Source organism: Malus sylvestris, chromosome 13 (assembly GCF_916048215.2).
Source record: "Malus sylvestris chromosome 13, drMalSylv7.2, whole genome shotgun sequence".
In the NCBI taxonomy this organism is placed as follows: domain Eukaryota; kingdom Viridiplantae; phylum Streptophyta; class Magnoliopsida; order Rosales; family Rosaceae; genus Malus; species Malus sylvestris.
This window is the reverse complement of record NC_062272.1, coordinates 25,015,030-25,029,316: the sequence shown is the minus strand read 5'-3', so window position 1 is coordinate 25,029,316 and position 14,287 is coordinate 25,015,030. Positions and strand designations below refer to the sequence as shown.

Below are 14,287 nucleotides of genomic sequence, written 5' to 3'. Positions count from 1 at the left end.
CTTTCTGAGTGGAGCATGTAGGTTGGGGTAGTGTTCCCTTAATTTCCCGAGTGAGGAAAACTTCTTGGTTGGAGACTTGGAAAATCCAAGTCACTGAGTGGGATCGGCTATATGAATCTTAGAACGCCATTGTGCTCGATCCTGTGTCATGTCCTTCGTTAGATCCAAGTACTCTAAGTCTTTTCTTAGAGTCTCTTCCAAAGTTTTCCTAGGTCTTCCTCTACCCCTTCGGCCCTGAACCTCTGTCCCATAGTCGCATCTTCTAATCGGAGCGTCAGTAGGCCTTCTTTGCACATGTCCAAACCACCGTAACCGATTTTCTCTCATCTTTCCTTCAATTTCGGCTACTCCTACTTTACCCCGGATATCCTCATTCCTAATCTTATCCTTTCTCGTGTGCCCACACATCCAACGAAGCATCCTCATCTCCGCTACACCCATTTTGTGTACGTGTTGATGTTTCACCGCCCAACATTCTGTGCCATACAGCATCGCCGGCCTTATTGCCGTCCTATAAAATTTTCCCTTGAGCTTCAGTGGCATACGGCGGTCACACAACACGCCGGATGCACTCTTCCACTTCATCCATCCAGCTTGTATTCTATGGTTGAGATCTCCATCTAATTCTCCGTTCTTTTGCAAGATAGATCCTAGGTAACGAAAACGGTCGCTCTTTGGTATTTCTTGATCTCCGATCCTCACCCCTAACTCGTTTTGGCCTCCATTTGCACTGAACTTGCACTCCATATATTCTGTCTTTGATCGGCTTAGGCGAAGACCTTTAGATTCCAACACTTCTCTCCAAAGGTTAAGCTTTGCATTTACCCCTTCCTGAGTTTCATCTGTCAACACTATATCGTCTGCGAAAAGCATACACCAAGGAATATCATCTTGAATATGTCCTGTTAACTCATCCATTACCAACGCAAAAAGGTAAGGACTTAAGGATGAGCCTTGATGTAATCCTACAGTTATGGGAAAGCTTTCGGTTTGTCCTTCATGAGTTCTTACGGCAGTCTTTGCTCCTTCATACATATCCTTTATAGCTTAGATATATGCTACTCGTACTCCTTTCTTCTCTAAAATCCTCCAAAGAATGTCTCTTGGGACCCTATCATACGCTTTTTCCAAATCTATAAAGACCATGTGTAAATCCTTTTTCCCATCTCTATATCTTTCCATCAATCTTCGTAAGAGATAGATTGCCTCCATGGTTGAGCGCCCTGGCATGAACCCGAATTGGTTGTCCGAAACCCGTGTCTCTTGCCTCAATCTATGCTCAATGACTCTCTCCCAGAGCTTCATTGTATGACTCATTAGCTTAATACCCCTATAGTTCATGCAATTTTGTACGTCGCCCTTATTCTTGTAGATAGGCACCAAAGTGCTCGTTCGCCACTCATTTGGCATCTTCTTCGTTTTCAAAATCCGATTGAAAAGGTCAGTGAGCCATGTTATACCTGTCTCTCCCAAAACTTTCCACACTTCGATTGGTATATCGTCTGGGCCTATTGCTTTTCTATGCTTCATCTTCTTCAAAGCTACAACCACTTCTTCCTTCCGGATTCGACGATAAAAGGAGTAGTTTCTACACTCTTCTGAGTTACTCAACTCCCCTAAAGAAGCACTCCTTTCATGTCCTTCATTGAAAAGATTATGAAAATAACCTCTCCATCTGTCTTTAACCGCGTTCTCTGTAGCAAGAACCTTTCCATCCTCATCCTTGATGCACCTCACTTGGTTTAGGTCCCTTGTCTTCTTTTCCCTTGCTCTAGCTAGTTTATAGATATCCAACTCTCCTTCTTTGGTATCTAGTCGTTTATACATATCGTCGTAAGCCGCTAACTTAGCTTCTCTGACAGCTTTCTTCGCCTCTTGCTTCGCTTTTCTATACCTTTCACCATTTTCATCGGTCTTCTCCTTGTATAAGGCTTTACAACATTCCTTCTTAGCCTTCACCTTTGTTTGTACCTCCTCATTCCACCACCAAGATTCCTTTTGGTGTGGGGCAAAGCCCTTGGACTCTCCTAATACCTCTTTTGCTACTTTTCGGATACAACTAGCCATGGAATCCCACATTTGGCTAGCTTCCCCCTCTCTATCCCACACACATTGGGTGATTACCTTCTCTTTGAAAATGGCTTGTTTTTCTTCTTTTAGATTCCACCATCTAGTTCTTGGGCACTTCCAAGTCTTGTTCTTTTGTCTTACTCTTTTGATATGTACATCCATCACCAACAAGCGATGTTGATTAGCCACGCTCTCTCCTGGTATAACTTTGCAATCCTTACAAGTTATACGATCCCCTTTCCTCATTAGAAGAAAATCTATTTGTGTTTTTGACGACCCACTCTTGTAGGTGATCACATGTTCTTCTCTCTTCTTAAAGAAGGTGTTGGCTAATAAGAGATCATATGCCATTGCAAAATCCAAGATAGCTTCCCCATCCTCGTTTCTCTCCCCAAAACCATGGCCACCATGAAAACCTCCATAGTTGCCTGTCTCCCTGCCCACGTGTCCATTTAGATCTCCTCCTATAAATAACTTCTCCGTCTGAGCAATTCCTTGCACCAAGTCTCCAAGATCTTCCCAAAATTTCTCCTTCGAACTCGTATCTAACCCTACTTGAGGTGCGTACGCACTAATCACATTGATAAGTTCTTGTCCTATTACAATCTTGATTGCCATGATTCTATCTCCTACCCTCTTGACATCTACAACATCTTGTACCAAGGTCTTGTCCACGATGATGCCAACACCGTTTCTCGTTCTATTTGTGCCCGAATACCAAAGTTTAAACCCTGAGTTTTCTAGATCCTTTCACCAAATAAAAAACAGGATTCTTTTTTTTGAGAAGAAAAGTAGAAGAGAACAGAAGAATTCTGCTTCCTATCGGATTATACATATTGTACTGTATGTTTATTATTTGTACTGTAGATTACAATCCAGAAACCATCACGAAAAAGAGAAGTTCATAGAAGAAGTGATGGTGGATGTTAGAAGCATAACGTTCACTTCTATGGAAGTATAATTCTCTTAGAATTAACGCTAATAAGTTGAGCATTAGGATTTACACAAGGTTCTGTAAGCTCAGAGAAATTTTAATGCCAAAAGTGATTAATAAACTCATAAAGAAAATGGTGCAGTCTTAATTTTCTAGGTCGGAGTACCATATTAGAATTGGCAAGCACCTTCTATCTCTTTCATCTCCCATTCAAGCAAATAATTTTCTCTGAGTTCAAGCGGAATAATAGTCTACAAGATAAGATCAAGATTCAAGTTGGAATCTCAACTTCTTAGTAGCTTCAAACTATATAGTTGAGCTAATTCAACGTAAATGGTGTTTAATTGCTAATATAAACTTTTCTAATCTGTCTGCCTACAAATACAATGACTTACTGGTAATGCTTGAAGAATGACAAGTGCCTGCCCAAGAAAGAGAGCATCCAAACTTGACGGCCTGCACAAAAGGAACAACACATGTAGATACACAATCAGCACGATAGTATTAGTTTGCCACTTTGCATGTAACAAAATATTAGTACTAAAGAAAGCAAGTTAAATAAAAACAAGCACCCCAGGATTTCAATGTAAAAGTAAATAGGTACCTAGAATAGGATAGAAAATCACCTGTCTTCAAATAAAAACTTATGTTCCTCCAACCGACTTGATAGAGCTCCAAATGCAAGGCTGGCTCTCCTGTATGTCTGTCCATCAATTTTCCATATCAATAAAAACCACATAATTTATATACTAGTCAGGCAAGACAGCACTTGTTACTAAACACAAAGTAATATGATCAATGAGAAAAAAGGAAGAACCTGTTCTTCTATTTTCTCAGCGTTGTCATTAGTAATCCCAAGCTGCTGCTTTACGGTGTAAGATTTCTTATAATATAGAATCTTTCCAATTGGCCATGGGAGATCAGAATAATATATCTCTTTGGCAGAATTACCATGTGTTCCAACCCAGAGTTCATACGTAAGAGCATCAGAAACCCAGGAGCTAATCATTGCCTTTGTAGATATCCATTCTGGTATTGAGTGAAATTCAGTTTCCAAATCAGCAATACGGTCTTCTTTTAGTCTTTCGATAATGCCACCCTTCTCGTTATTATAGGCCACATACTCGCCAGATTCAATATAAGGGATTTTATCTACACAAAAGCCACAAACAATACCATGATTTTCATCTACTTCAAATACATGCACACATTTACACGCCTACTCAAATGTAAATGTGAAACAATAGACCAACAGAAATGCAACCATAGTAACTAAAGCCATTATTATATCAATTCAAATATAATTAGCAGATGAAATAACATACAGTTGTCTGTGCTAATCAAGGCACAAACACGGAGGCGGAGCCTGTGGCCACGATTGTCCAGTCAATCTAGATACACCTAACTATACAAAGAAGACCATTTAAACAGACACCAAACCCACAAATCCTATTTGTCTTTAGTAACATATCCCAACTGTACCGTTATAAATTTATACATAACAGACACCATTCACAGAACCAACGATATATCCACAGTTCGAGAGGGACTTGCACGGCATGGGTACATAGACGCCATAGCAACCATGCCAATGATAGAATGTATGTATCAGATTCTCTCCACATGTCATTGTATTAGGGGCATAGAATGTTACAGTGGCGGTGTACTCATACCATGTAAGGTATTCTTCCTTGACAATATATTACAAAACTAATTTGTATCATAAACTCTAAATTAGTAGCAGTTGGGAATTAAGAACAAATTCAAGTAACAAATCCAAAACCAATATTCTATGAAACAATCAATTCAATGCATATAAAATAAACCAAAATAAAACCCAATCCAAAAATTTAGCAGCAAAGAAATTTCGGACCTCCTATACTGCCAAACCCTCCTAAAACCAACAATAAAATTCTGAAAAAAAAATGAAAAATAAATTAAATATATGCAGAGATGGAGAAAGATTTTATACCAGAGTCAGGGTAGGTGAGATTGAAATCTAATCGGAAGGGAACGTTGGTAAGTTTGAGGTAGAAGTAGACGGGCAAGCATAAAGGGCAAGCAGTGGGCAAGCCGAAACAAGACTTCCTCGCAACGAGAGTGTAATCTTCCATAAAACTTGTAAAACCCAATTGGGGTTTTGCGTTTCCGAACTGAAATCCACGAGTAATTTAGGGTTTTTCTCAATGGCGGGTGTTGCAGTAGCTGAATAACTGCGAGAGAGAGAGAGAGAGAGAGAGAGGTTTTTGCCTGGGGTTTTGGAGGCAAATGGGTCCTGGAGCAAGAATGGGCCGTATCCGAGTCAAGGTCCAATTACCTAATGCCTAGGGCATTCAATATTTCTTTTAAGATTATATTTGTTGGTGTTGTAAAACTAACTATTTGAGAGAGATAGACGACTGGTTTGGGGTTGCTAGGTTTTTTTAAAAACTGTTTTTGTTGTGTTGTGGAAATAAACAGCAGATGTGTTTAGTAAACTATAATGCAAAAAGTGCTTTTAGCAAAAAAAAAAAAAAAAATTGGGGATAGGATTGTTAATATGAAAGTTTTATTAATTGGTATTGTTCACCTACCTCTAATGATAAAATCGTTTTTTTTAAGAAGCATATGTAAAGTTGCTTCTGCTTTTTACTATTTTGGACCCATGATTTAATAAAAAAAAAATTTAAAAAACACTTTTTTTCATTTACCAAATATAATTAAGGCCCAAATTTTTTAAGAAGCCGCTTTTAAAAAAATTTAAGCAACCCCAAACCAGCCTAGAGAGAATGAGATAAGGGTTTGAGAAATTAGTGTGTAATTTTTCATGTCCAATGCTTTATTTGTATTAATCATGATGGTTTTTTTCCTTACTAGAAATTTATATAGATGGATATAAATAAATTAAAGATTTGCAGAGATGGAGAAAGATTTGATATCAGAGTCAAGGTAGGTGAGATTGAAATCTACTCGTAAGGAAAAGTTGGAAGACTTGAAGTAGCACTGGACAGACAAGCAAGAAGGGGAAGTAGTGGGCAAGCTGAAACAAGACTTCATCGCAACAAGAGTGTAATCTTCCACAAAACCTGTAAAACCCATGTAAAAAAGGAAATTCCTATGACAAATTATTACAAGAACACCTGTACAAAATAAAGTTTGTATTCATGAAAATTTAGTGTTACAATCTATGAAATTTGATCCTTTTATTCGAACTCCGATGAGGTTTGTGTGTGGTTGGTCCAAGGGTCGTAGAGACTTGATCTTGGTCAACGAACACCGCAAGAATTTTGGATTGTGACATTGGAGGAACCGGCACGTGTAGGTGGTGCTTGGTGGTTCATAACAAAAGTGGTGAAGAACTTTATAGTTTCTTCAAAGGTTTGGACTTGCTTCTTTTCTCTCAAAGTCATAGAATTCGATTCAAATGCGATGAACACTTGACCTTGAATCGGGCTAGAAGTTTCTTCAAGAGTCGTCAAGGCTTGATCTTGAACAAATCGGGAACACGAGGAGTTTCACGTGGTGGGTGGTCTTCGACTTTAATGCGGATGATCGTCATATGTTTGTTGTGCTTATTATCCTTCACAAGCTTGATGAAGAACACGAGTATTTAGCTGTTTATGCATCTAAGAGATTTTTGGATGTCCGGGAGGGCTTTGGACTTGCTTGGTTTGGAAGACCCAATTTCGATCTTGTAATTTGTGGGATCAGATTAGAAATTTTGATTTAATTTAGACTAATTGATTTAATTTAGTCCTTAATTGAATCATAATCTTGGATTTAGGAAATTAAGCCCTCATTGATATAATTTGATCAAATTAGAGTTATTTTGTCCTTTTTGGACTTGATTTCATCTGTTTGATGGAAGTCTCGGATATGGACATGTGTCTTTTTTTATTGCTCGATTTGTCATATGCCACATGTATTTTGTAGGACCCATGCATTGGCATAGTCGTTTTCGACTAGTCAAGTGGTCAAACTTTGAATTATTGGCCGTTGAAGTTTTCATGTCTACAAATGCTTCCACTTCAAAACGGGGTATAAACATGTGCGTGTCACAAGTAAAAGGTGTGGCTTGAAGTTACTCTTGTGGTAGGCTATCCTGCGCCCATGCATGTTGCAATTGACATTTTCTTGGACATACTTGACCTTGGCAGAAGAAATCTCCTTTAATTGACATGCTGTTTCATGCATGATGTTAAGTGGACGCCACGCCCCTTTTTTTTTGTTGGGAACATTAACACGTGCCCTTTAAAGATTTGCACCAAATTAAGCTTCACAATGTCAACCTTGATACAACCGGACTATCTCCCAATCATATATATTCACATGGTAATCGCACATGTGAATGCATCTGTAAACCAAATCATAAAGTTGGAGAAATTTGGTAATCTTATATGGTAAATGAGTCTCATATTCCACGAACATATGAGTAACTGATTTCTTAATTATGTAGCACTTCACATGCAAGCACTTGTTTATGTTGCGTCAGGTAAGAGAATCTGCACTATCAGCTTGATTATTTTATACAATCTCTCCTCCAAGCCAAATGGGTAAGAGTATCCCATAATTGAGTTGATTATGAATTATTTTTCCGCATCCTTTATAAAAAGAGATTACGGTGAATTCTTCTTATGCACTAGCAATACTATTCATCTAAATGGCAATTAGTGTAGCCACCATTGCCTTGCATTTGTAACGACAGTGAGAGATTTTGGCTTCTTGGTTTTATGTATCTCGTCCGCGACTTTCATCACCACCTTCCAAACACATATTTGATGCCATAGATATACTTTGGTGTTAGCTTCATCAATGTTTACAAAGTTTCTATGAGCGTCATGGATGTCTTCCTCTGTGACCCTCGTCAATGCTCACCGAACTCGTGCTGTCATCATGGATTTCCTTCTTCCATGCGCCTTGCCACTACTCACCGAGCACGATTCTATCAATGTCACAGATGTTTTTCCTCTGTAAGTTTCATCAACTATCACCACATCATCCTTCCACCGATAATGCCATTTCCTTCATATGGTGTGCAAAGGCTAGTAAATACCAACAGATCAATCGATGGAGATGTCTTACCTAATGCAAAGAGCTAAGTATAATAAAGTACAAGTTGAATTTAGACGTGGAAATTCGGGTTCCAAAATTTCTACAAATGTCTCATTTGCATCTAGTATATCGATGATTACGGGTGTTCTCAGAAGCAACACTTTTTTGGTGTATTTCGACTAATGGACCAAACTACCATCAGAACAATGCTTGATAGGTCACAAAATGGATGAGCCCAAGATCCGTCATCTCATATTCCGTCTTCATGTGCTAGGCAGTTTTCTCAATTTCTTCGAGAGTCTTGACGAGATTCATGTCATCAACATGCACTGCAACTCTAGCAATTTCAGAATACTTCTTAGTTAACACGCAAAGGGCATAATTTACTCACATATCCCTGACTGGTCAAATAATCACTTAAAAGGGTGTACAACATGCACGCAGATTGTTTCAATCTGTAAAGTGACTCATATAAGTTGAGAAGGTGTTTTGGTCTAGAACTATTTGGATCAGTCCATGTAATTCTACGAGAAATTACATGTAAACCTCTATATCAAGATCTCCATAGAGATATGTTATTACCACATTCATAAGCTGCAATGAATCATGAAGCGTTGGAGAAAAGTCTTGCGCCATAAAGTGTGCATTGCATCGTACTATTTCATTCATTCCATTACACTTCCTTTCTCACTTGAAACACGAGAAGGTTACCTTGGCCGATGTAGGTACGATAGGTCCCAAACACACTTTGGTAAGGAATCTAATTCAACATTAGTTGTCCTTTGATCAATCATTATTACGTTGTCACTATCAACTGAACACAATTCCATAATGTTGTTTTTCATTTATGTTGGTAACAACCATATAAGTGAAATATCATCACACCCAAACTAGTATACTGAACCAAGAACTTCAAGTCTCAAGATAATCCAGATTAATCTCATAAGATGAAATGGTTGAGACAATGATCGAGTAAGGATTCATTTATGATATATTTTTTTTCTTCTAGGGAAGTGAATCCTACGAATTGTTTGATTAGTCAATTCTAGCCAAAGATTGATGATTGGCTAGCCGCCTTTTGTACCATATCGTCCATACAAGTGCGTCATGAGCTATCAGGGATGACAAACCATCCTTTAAAGGCGCACATCCATTCACGGTGAGGCCCATTGGCTCCAAAATACACATCGATCCATATTTATTAGGAGGGGATGCAAAGATATTCCACTTTAGTGGCTTCAGTCTTGACCATTGTGCTATCAGATATTCTTAAAACTCAACGATGTTCTTCTGCAATAGGGAGAATATAAGGCCTCTTTAATGGGGTAATTTAGTACCATATATACAACGAGGAGCGGTGTCAATATCCTTAATCAGGCTGGATAGACTTGAATTCGTTGTCTGAGGGGTGATTAGGTATAAAGTTAGTGTACGTAGTAGCACATTCATCCAAACAACTAACTTTCTCACATTTATACCTAATAGCATGATAATTGAATTCGGTCACATGTATAAAAACATGATTCAATCAACTCATATTTGAGGACAATATCCATAACATTATCCAGAACTAAAACAATTCACCATACTTATATCCAGGAACTTAAGGAATTATTCACAGAGTTAATCAATTTTTGCTAGGGAGTTTCAGCCATCATGGCCATTCCATGCCAAAATCTACCAAATGTGTTAGATAGAGCAAAATTAGTCTCCCAAGTTGATTTCAGGAATGGTACTCCTCAACAACATTGGTAGGGGCACAAATAGGTGCACAACCAATAATCTCTTATATCAAATGGAAGTAGATTTTGCAAGGTTGAGGTTTTATATTGTCCTTTATTTTCGAAGTTTTGGGTCTTAAGCGCCAAGGGATCACACTTTACGAGCTTGATTCTACCACTATTTTTGGGCTTGGATTTCTCACCCATGCCTCCACCCCTATGTGAGTATTGGCCAATTAGGCTTCATGAAGCACTCAACATTTGCTTCGAGCTAGTGAGCTCACGCCTGATGAGATGTCATTAGGAAAGTGTTCTGCTTTTAGTGAGTAATTAGATACGAGAATGATTTTGCATTAGTTTCACGCAAAAAGTAAATTTCCATAAGTTTTCTCTCAACTTTCCAAATAATACAAGTAATCAAGCTAGAAATTATGTGGTCAATCTCCTACAAACCAACATAAAACCATTATTGAAAAATACATGGGATTCATAACATCATTTTATGTAAAAGACCCTGCAAATAAAAAGAGCTTATGCTTGGAATGAAAAAGAGCTTATGCTCGAAATGAAAAAGAAGCTAGCAGGTTGGAAAGAAAATATAGGTTCAGGGCAGATAGATTGACTTTGATTAAATCCAACCTCATGGGCATGCCTAATCACATTATGGTGGCTCACTTTAAATGCCCCGAGGCCCTTATCAAGACTATTAATAAAGAAAATAGATTATTCCTCAGGAAAAAAAAAAAAAAAAAAAAAAAAACAAATTGAGTCCAGTAGATTAGGACAAAGTTTGTCAACCAAAGAGTGTTGGGGTCTGGGTATTAGGAAAAGTGAACACTTTAATAATGCTTTTCTCGCGAAGCTTGGTTGGAAAGTTCTTACTGATGATCATAACATGTGGGTGCAAATTGCAAGGCAAAAATACTTAAGACAAGAAACCTTTTTCGAAACAAAGATTAAACAAAACACCTATCTACCCAAACTTGGTTGGAAAATTCTTACTAATGATCATAACTGGTAGGTGCAAATTGTAAGGAAAAAAAATACTGAAGACAATTAATGGAAACAAAAGTTAAACAAAACCATTCTACTGCATGGAAAGGAGTCCTCAATAATGAGAGAAAGGTTATTTAGGGTATGTGATGGACGGTGGGAAATGGTCACAGTATCTTTCTGGACCATAACTAGCTTTTTCCCTTTCCACTTTTCCATCTTGTATAGGAAGACCAATTGAATAGTTTAGATTGGAATTTGAAAGTGAGTCATTTTATTTGTAATAACTGTTGGAACATGACTTTATTTTTACATTTTATGAGTGAATATTGTTAACAAAATTTGTAGTATCCCTCTGCTTATGATTGATAAGGATAACTCTATTTGCTAGGGTCTTAATGTTAATGGGGTTTTCATAGTTAAGCCAACAGGTTGGATACAAAATGGTATGACCAATAGTAACCCAAGGACTTCGCTTTTAAAGAAAATGTGGAAGTTGAATATTCTGCACAAAGTTAAAGTTTTTAGCTGGCTTTTGATTCTTAATAGATTACAAACTAGAGAAAGATTACATAAACATATCAATATTATTTGTACTAATTGCCCCATGTGTAATGTTGATGTTGAGAATCAGGATCATCTTTTCATTAATTGTACTTTTGCTAATAATCCCCTTGGTCTGTTAGACTGGTTTAATACCCTTGGTTTGGCTCTTCTAGTTCGCTGGTAAGTTATGAGAGAAAGGAATCAAGTAGTTTTAGAAATGGAAAAGCAATGCCCAGTAGGGTGTTTATGTTAGCTCCAAGCATGGGTGAAGATTATCTTAAAGCAAACAGTACTAGCAAGAAATCTGGGAAATTACAAAGAACCATTAAATTGAACCCTCCAGAAATGGGTGAACTCCAAGGCGACTGATGTCCTTATCGACAAGGATGAAGAAGGTTCTCCAATTGTTGCTGGTGCTCGGTGCTTGGGGTGAATACAATTTCTATGCCTGAAGGAATAGCTTTGAGAGTTGCACTTTGTACGGCTAAAAGCAGTGCCCGAGCCACATGGAGGCCAGGCCTATTCTGAAATTTTACTAATATATATGTATAGTTTTCTAACTTTTACAATAACAAGCTTGTGGTGCATTGGTAAGTGGATTTTGACAATGCCATCGGGCCATGGGATTCGAAGTTCTTTTCGACATCAAGAACCTTTTATTTTTTTAACTAAGCCTTTTGTTTTACCATACAAAAATTAATTCTTTTTTTGTTTTGTTTATATCAAACAAAGTCTATAAACCTTATAGGGTGAAGTGTTGATTTAGTCCCTAAGCTATCATTTCAGTGAAAATTAGGTTCTTGAATTATTTTTTTCGGTAAAATAAGTCCCTAAATTCATTAAAAATGCTAATTTCATCCTTATTATTATATTCAAAGCTATTTTATCCAATTTTTTGTCAACTTTAGAGTGTAATACCGTTCTTTTCTCGCCTACAACCCTTAACATTTCATATAGGTTGCGAATCTAATGTTTCATTTACCCTCCAAAGCTAACTCTATACACTATTCTTTATGTAAAATTATCAATATACCCTCCAATGTGTATCACATGCAAGTAACGTGACTTAAATTGACGGAAATTTGAATATAGTAGCTTTGAATATAGTATTAGGGATGTAATTGGCAAATTTTTATAATTTAATGACTGATTTTTTCTGAAAAAATAGTTTAATGACCTAATTTTCACTCAGGTGATAATTCAGGGACTAAATTGGCAGTTCACCCAACCTTATAATTAGTGTTCTATTTTACCATATAAAACCTAATTTTTGTTTTGTTTAGTTCATATAACACAAAGTCTATGTAATTTAGAGGAAGATTTAATTATGTTGAAAGGAAAATCTCATGGTAATAGTTGAGTTATGAACTTAAAGCTCGTAAATAAGTTGTGGTCCTATGATATAATCATCTCAATACTAAATTTTTCATTAAAAAATCTAAAGCCCCTATCACTCTTGTTTGATAAATTTTTCATGCCAATAAAAAAGCCCTTAAATATTTCTTCAATTGATTATATTGTTATATTTAGTCTAATTTCTTTTATATGTCTTAAAGGCCCAACCTGAGAGCAATTTCTGGTTCAGCCACTATCTATAAGTAGAGTATGTAAGAAGGTTTGTAAGGGTGGATACTCAAAATTAGTGATTGATGTAGTCACGGGTACATGCAGAGTTCTATGGCGTTTAAAAACTGTTATTGACAGCATCAAATGGTTGGCGGCTTTCGTTGATGTCATTTCTGGACTTATGTTTTTGGAGAGACAAATTTCCTGGTAGATACGATTAATAGTACATTATTCTAGTTTAATATTTTTCATGTATGGGATAGATCGTTGCTTTCTTCGGCTAAAAAGCCTTCTTATTTGATTGTATGGGAATTGGATGTTGTTAGGATCCGTCCCTGATTTTACAATATTTTAGTTCTAAAAGAGTGAATTGACGAAAATGTCTTTAGAGGCGAGATTGTTGACTTTCATTGACCGTCATCTCGTGACGCGTATGGGCTACTATTTTACCATATTCGTGTAGTACTCGCTACTACGAACACGTGGACATAAGCGAAATCGAAATTGGAGTTACGGTTAAAATCTTACGAAACACCAAATACCAAGGGCAAATTGGTAATTTCATTTTGGAGAGATTTTGTTTTGTGAGCCACGTGGGGCCCACACCCCATTTCTGCCTTGTCCCATTTCCCCCTTCAGAAATTTTGGATTCTCTCTCTATCTCTCTCTTTTCCCTCTCTAACCTTTTCATCTCTCTCATCTCTCTCTCAGACTTCTTTCTCAATTTCCTCTGTAACTAAGCCTCAAGAGGCTGACTACTCACCAGACCACCACCTTAAGTTCCTTTAACTCTTCCCTATCAACCCTGTAGCAATGCAGACGAGGCGGAGCCGCCATTTTCTTCGGTGAGTTAACTTGGAACCCAACGAAACTGAGGTGAGCTTGACTTAAATAGGATTTATCTCAATTTAGTGACATTTTCTAGTTATCTGGGTGGTTTTTAAGCTGAAAATCGAGGGTTTTAACCCTACTTGTGTCTTTCTTTCTTCTCCCCAATTTTTTGGCAAAGGACCAGCAAGTTACAAGCGTTTTTCGGCCATTTTTCGGCCATAGCTGAAGGCCAAAATGGTATAACTCAAATCCTTACTATCCTAGCTTCATTTTGGCATGTAAATGGCGAGTTTTGGTTGAGATTCAAAGCTAAACGGAGTTGAGGAAGTTCCAAAATTCCCAAAAATCAATCTTCTTCTTTGTTGTGTCCGGTGGGGGCAACCTGAGAGCCCAAACGAGTCGACTCAATCCAGATAAAAAAAATCCAAAATCGGGATCCGAACTCAGGATTCGACCTGGCCCATTTCAGAAATGGATCTAGAATATTCCTAAAATATTCTTTGGAATATTCTCAGAAACCCTCCTAGGCTAATTTCGATGCCTCGAGTCCGTTTTTGACATCCATTAAATGAAATTATGAAGTTTTAATGTAGTT

General features: G+C 37.4%; 1 protein-coding gene across 4 annotated transcripts in view; it reads right to left on the bottom strand.

The window, feature by feature from the left end:
* The window catches only part of LOC126597000 (mitochondrial outer membrane import complex protein METAXIN-like), a 33,637-nt gene extending 28,355 nt beyond the window's left edge, over positions 1-5,282 (bottom strand). Inside the window, exons 1-4 of one of the 4 annotated variants that reach the window (XM_050263750.1) lie at positions 4,977-5,282; positions 3,822-4,156; positions 3,631-3,707; positions 3,400-3,460 (exon numbers count right to left, since the gene is read on the bottom strand). In XM_050263750.1, coding sequence (XP_050119707.1) covers positions 3,400-3,460; positions 3,631-3,707; positions 3,822-4,156; positions 4,977-5,118 — 615 coding nt within the window. In that variant the 5' untranslated portion in view covers positions 5,119-5,282. The remainder of the gene's footprint in view (positions 1-3,399; positions 3,461-3,630; positions 3,708-3,821; positions 4,157-4,976) is intronic. The other 3 variants (XM_050263746.1, XM_050263748.1, XM_050263749.1) reach the window with 3 other exon arrangements.
* Positions 5,283-14,287: the final 9,005 nt, after the last annotated feature.